Source organism: Saccostrea echinata, unplaced genomic scaffold (genome assembly GCF_033153115.1).
Source record: "Saccostrea echinata isolate AGI-Se365-2 ecotype Australia unplaced genomic scaffold, CSIRO_AGI_Sech_v1 ptg000036l, whole genome shotgun sequence".
In the NCBI taxonomy this organism is placed as follows: domain Eukaryota; kingdom Metazoa; phylum Mollusca; class Bivalvia; order Ostreida; family Ostreidae; genus Saccostrea; species Saccostrea echinata.
Genome location: NW_026889785.1, coordinates 10,306,026 through 10,312,308, shown reverse-complemented (window position 1 = coordinate 10,312,308; position 6,283 = coordinate 10,306,026). Strand labels below are relative to the sequence as shown.

The 6,283-nt window shown below is 37.1% G+C and overlaps 1 protein-coding gene across 1 annotated transcript; it reads left to right on the top strand.

The window, feature by feature from the left end:
• Positions 1-3,809: 3,809 nt before the first annotated feature.
• On the top strand, positions 3,810-5,218 carry LOC133199763 (uncharacterized). The gene has a single exon (XM_061335614.1). It carries the CDS (start codon positions 3,861-3,863, stop codon positions 4,851-4,853), a length of 993 nt encoding a protein of 330 aa, XP_061191598.1. The 5' UTR covers positions 3,810-3,860; the 3' UTR covers positions 4,854-5,218.
• Positions 5,219-6,283: the final 1,065 nt, after the last annotated feature.

Below are 6,283 nucleotides of genomic sequence, written 5' to 3'. Positions count from 1 at the left end.
TTTTAAGGTCTCGTCCGAAGGACCCGCAACTTTCACTTCAAAGTGCCGAGCGCATGGCGAAGGAACAGTTGCTACCTATTTTTTATCGACTTGGGTCTGTCGCGGCCGAGATTCGAACTCACGACCTCCCGATCACGGAGCGAGCGCTCTACCGACTGAGCTACCGTGAACGGTAAAGGCCCGTAGAGAACATATTAATAACCAGCTTCTCAGTTTTGTAAGGATATGATTCTGTGTAGAAAACCCTCTTTCTCACCCAGTTGTATGAGTAGTAAGGGAGGACATTTACCTCCCCTAACAATGGGGGTCGATTGTGCTGGAGAACAATAGGAGAACAATGGGGGAGAATAAAGGTGGGAGAACAATGGGGAAGGAGAACAATGAAGTGACCCTGACCGAGATCTAGTTACGAAATGACCCTGACCGAGATCTAGTTACACTGAAAATGAGGAGAGGTATTAAATGACATAACGAGGATTTATACCACCCCCTAACAATGGAAGGAGAACAATGATAGAGAACAATAGAGTGACTCTATAGGTCAGATCCCTATTTATATAGAAGTGAACCTTTCGCGAGAAATTACATTCAGATATGATTTAAGTTGAAGTTTCTCGGATGCAACAATCGTTTGGGGGAAAACAACTCTGACTCCTGTGTACCCGATGACGATCATTCTAAATTTTAAAAATAAAGCCCCAACTCAGATGTAACACAGAGTGCCGTTCTTAATTTAAAAAAAAAAGCCCTCAATCTGGCGTACTGTATGAGAACCAAGTTTGATTGTATGTTGTTTAACGTCCCATTGGAGATTTTTTAATTCATATAGAGAGACGTCACCATATGCCGGTGAAGAGCTTCAAATTTAGACCTATACTCGGCACTCAGGGTCACTGAGCAGTGAGGGTTCTTTATCGTGCCAACGCCTACCGTGACCTTGGTTTTTAAGGTCTCATCCGAAATACCCTTGAGTTTCACTTCTAGTGCCGGGCGCTTGACGAAGGAACAGTCACTTCCTATGTCTACGTCTTACGCGCGGCGAACGCGAGTCGAACCCGGGCTTCCCGATCAGGAGGCGAGCGCCCTACCACTAGGCTACCGTGATTGGTGTATGTTTGTTTGTTTGTATGTTGTTTAACGTCCATCTCGAGAATTTTTCACTCATATGGAGACGCCACCACTTGCCGGTGAAGAGCTGCAAATTTTGTCCTATACTCGGCACTTACGGCCATTGAGCAGTGAGAGATCTTTTTCGTGCCAGCACCTACTGCGACACGGACCTCGGTTTATACGGTCTCATCCGAAGGACCGGTCTCCACGTCCCACACAAGGATTCAAACCCGCGACGTAAGGATCAACTCCTTACTTCGCGACTCTAAAGCAGACGCTCTATCCACTGCGCCACGCGGGCGACACCGGTGTATGAGAACCATTCTAAATTTTCAAAAAATGATCTGAAATAAAAAATACAACGTGGTGTACCAAGTGAGAGCTATTTTAGATAAATAAAAAAACATCATTCCAGAGTACACGGCGAGAGCCATTTTAGAAAATAAAAAGGCCCCCACTCCAGCGTACAGGGTGAGACCCGTTCTGGATTTGTATTGTCTTTAGTCTATCTTCAGTTTGTTTATATATTGTAATTTTTTTATTTAACAACAGTTGCACAGGTCAGTGAAGTTAACAAACAAACACAGATACACGTAACTGCAATAAAATGTAAACAAAGGTCATGTAAGATGACTTGCACGAACATGTGTCGCCATTGCCGATACCCGTGACAATAACGCAGTCAGGTGTAACGAATGCGATGGGTATACCCCGGTGCTGATTTACGAGTCGTGTTCAGTTTTAATAAATAAAACAATTGTTCCACATTTCCTCTAAAGCTTCATGATTTGAAATATTCACAGTCTTACTTGGACAACTTCAACTTGATACAAGAGGCTCAAGGGACTTAACGGTCACTTAAGTATAATACAACACTGTAAAGGATCCACAGACGTATAAAACAAAATTAGCTGATAGACAAAGCAATTTTGCCCAAGAATTTCAAAAATCTGGTAAAAAAAAAAACATCTGCTTATTGTAGCTAGACCCGAGTGATCTCCTTGGGATCATACTTGGTTTTCCCAATGGATCTACACCATGGATCGACATAAGTAAGTTCTTTTGAATTACATATAATGTGCATTTCCGAGTTCTGTTGGAAAGGCCCAAGATGAGATTGTATTCGGCGTGTCTCACCGATTTACTCCTCCAGTACCGCCCTCTGACGTGCTCAGAGGTCCGGGATTATTCCGCATATAATAAATAAACTCCTAAACATGATTCCTATCGGGATCTATGAAGACAAAACCGCCGGTCACAACAATTACCTTAAATGCTAGGAAAGGCACTCCTACCTGTCTTCTCTCTGGTTCTAAAACATTTGATTGTATCAATGTGCATTTTGACAATAATGTTTTCAATTTCTTTGATATGTGAAACCTTTTGTTTTGAAATTGCCTTTGAAGATTCTTTCAAGTGATCTATTTTGTCCTGTGTCCTTTTCAGTTTTCGCTTCACAAGAATATTTTCATATTTAATGTTTGCAATAGTCTCTTTTGCTTTTTCTCTTCCATTGGTAAACCTTTTCCCCCGATTCTTTTCCAGCTATGGCATTGGGAATAAAAAAAATGGCATGCCAAGAAATCCCGTCCATTTTTCCACAGCGATGGAGTCAATAAGTGTAATTGATGCAAATCACCCATATTCCCCTAACGCTGGCGAGACAATTAACGGCAGCAGATTTGAGGGGGTGGATCCTAAGTTTTCCGTTTTCTTAGTCAAAGAAAAATAAACTTCTACCCCAGGAAGTAGCCTCCTATGCCCTGAAAAAAAATAGTTCCTGTTAAAAACCTTTATTTATTTACAAAATATGTAAAATGCACTAGACACAGGTACCAAAATTGTAAAAATAGACTGGAAGGAAATTAAAAAAAAATTCAAAAGGAAAAAATAATAATTTTATATGTATGGAACTACAATTGACTAAGTTCATTTTCATTGGTCAATTACCGCTATGATACCTTAATAAGGCGCGAGACTTCCACAACAACCAAGTTCATCGTGCCCGATGTTAATTTATACTAGGAAAAAAATATTTTGATATATAAACACTGAAAAATTTGAAAGGCGTCTAATTTTTACTGAACAATTAATTAGTTCACTACGATTTATTTCACTTTCTTTTTCTTTTTTTTTTTTTTTTTTTACTTTTTTAACCGCATATGATTTGCATGGAAAATCGCCCCCCCCCCCCTCTTTAAAAAAACACCAACAGGAAAAAAGGTGCAAAGGCTTCTAAATAGTAAGTATTCTAGCTTTAATTTCAAACCAGTAAAATTTAAGATCCTTCCCTCAAAACTGCTGACATTAATTGCCTCGCACACATCTCCCTGGGGAAAAATCACAGATTAACGCTAATTCCGCTTTTATTGAGTTCGCTCTAAAACTAGAATGCGTACCTTTTCTTGGCATGCTCATCCATAAAGAGCTTGGTACCATTCCCACCCAATGTCTTTTTCTTCGCAACAAAATGATAAAGTTTAGTTTTCAGTGTTTCCTTGGAGATAGTTTCGGGATTAAAGTTAAATAGATTTGCAAACGATTCTGTACACCTGTCAACTGGATTTTCGAATTTTGATTGTGCAAACAAGAAAAGTTCTATAGCTATATATTAATTGGTAGTATTTTATGCCTGGTAAATTGTTAAATTTCATTAAAGGTCTAGATGTTGATCCACCTCACCAAGCCAAGGGGGAGAAGATATCATTGAGGAGGATTGCTCACAGATCGACGACGTTCAACAATACTACATGAAGTCTAGGATCTCGTCATTTGAACAATCTGATACTAGCATCAAGATCCCTTCCTCTACCATTACATATATAAGTAATAGTACTAAAGGTCAATCTTCCAATAGTACATGGCATGATATGAGGATTGGTCGTTTGACATCCTCCAACTTTTATTCTATTCATACAAAAGTTGGTTCTATCAATAATAAACCTACTGTTGTCCATGATGTTAAACCACTTGTGAAACATATTATGGGTTATACAAAAGTGAATCCTAACATCAGGTCCCTAAAATATGGTAGGGAAATGGAACCAGTTGCAAAGGGTATTTATTTGAAAGAATTTTGTACTGCACATAAGAATGTCAAATCAGATGAATGTGGTATTTTTCTTGATTCTGTACACGCTTATATTGCAGCTAGTCCAGATTTGTTGGTTTCATGTTCGTGCTGTGGCGATGGCTGTGTTGAAATCAAGTGTCCTTTGATAACAAAATGTAGTTCATGTTTGTCATTTTGTACATGCAAAATATCAGTTTATCTTATTAACAAGTCAGGGAAATTGTCATTAAAAAGTAATCATTCTTATTTTGCTCAAGTTCAAGGACAGATGTTTGTTACTAGAAGAAAATGGTGTGATTTTTTTGTTTATACTTGTAATGGTACTTTCACAGAGAGAATAGAGTACAATGAAACCTATTTTACAGATATTCTCCAAAGCCTTCAGTACTTTTTCTTTTCTTTTGTGTTACCAGAGTTAAAATCCCACAGTATAGGAAAATCACTACTGGAGGAAGCAATGGAAGTAGATGAAAATGCAAATAATGTTGAAGGAGAGACATATGTTTGTCCATGTTGTAATCAAGTCATTGTTAACAATGTCACTGCTTTAAAAGATAGAAGTATTTGTTGTGATTTATGTGGTCTTTGGTACCACTTTAAATGTGTTAATCTAACAGATGCAAAACTAAAGAAAACACTATCTTGGTACTGTAGCGAGTGTTCTATGTGAATAGCAGAAGCTATATGTACTTTTGTATACAGCTGTTAAGTGTTAAGGTAGTACAAAACACTCATGAAATCTGTTTTAAGTCATTTCTTATTAAGTACACCAGAAAAAGCAAATAATGTCACTATATTGTCAATTGTCAAGGATCTTTGTAAGAAAAATAATAAGCTGTGACATATTTTTGCCGCATTTTATATAAAATTAAAGACATTGGATCCTATATATTGGTCATTCGGAAGCCTACATATTGGATTGTGTTTATGCATATTTACCTGTGAATTTTCCATTTCTGGATTATGTATGTTTTATTTTTACATCACATTTGTCTCAGATATACTGGTATTAATATATTATACTGAATTTTAGTAACAAAAACAACATCACACAAGTTTGTAATAGATTGACTGGTAATTTTTAAAAAATACACATTCTCAGGTCGAATGTCTGATTTCACAATCTTCTTACAGGGGTCTGATGGGCCATATTTCAAACTATAGGGGAAAAAATTATTGTTGAATTTCTTCCATATTATATATAAAGAGAGATTTATATCTATTGTGTACTACCTTAGGGCATAAGTACCATAAAATGTGAACTTTCTGAGAATGACAAAAACAATGTCAAGAATGTATTGACAAATGTGTAATTTATATTAGTTAAAGGATTGTCATCTACTGATTTCATGTTTGTTATTGCAAAATTTTAAAATATAACAGTTTCTAAGAGAAACAAACTCTTTATATCTTAGTTTTGTATCATTTCAATCATACCTAGGAAGTTGTGGATAAAGATTGCATATTCCACAAACAATTTTGAGTATGTCGTCTAAATGTTGACAAATTGTAACAGGAACTTCAAATTTCAGTAAGCGAAAGAATTTAATACGTCTTATGGCTTGTTCTACATATATTCTCCTATTTGCTATTTCTTTTGTTTTCTGTACATCACATGCAGTCATCTGTGCAATACCATGCCTTCCTGGAGGAACAAGCAAGTTTGCATGAGAAAGCGTCAGCTCTTCAATAAGATTACTGAACCCTTTGTCAGCCATGACACTATCGTGAGGTTCTATCAAATCAAGGAAGCCAGAGTTCATTGCTATACATTTGTCACTAGCTCTACCTCCCCAACAGTTTGACACAAAATTAATCACTCCAGCACTGGTTTGAAACCATCATACTCTGAGGTTTCTCAATGAAGACCTCGGAACAATCAATAATGTGTCGAACTGAGGAGTATCTCTGTGTTTTGAATTTTGGGGGAAGATTTGCACGAACAACTTCTTTTGGAGGATTGAAAACTAGCTTACTAAGATATTTGCTAAGAATCTTCAACCAAGTGGTAAAGATTCTTGATACATACGACACAGAAATAGAAAACCTGTCAGCTAAATCTTCATCCAGTAACCCAAGACGGATTTTCATTAAGGTTTA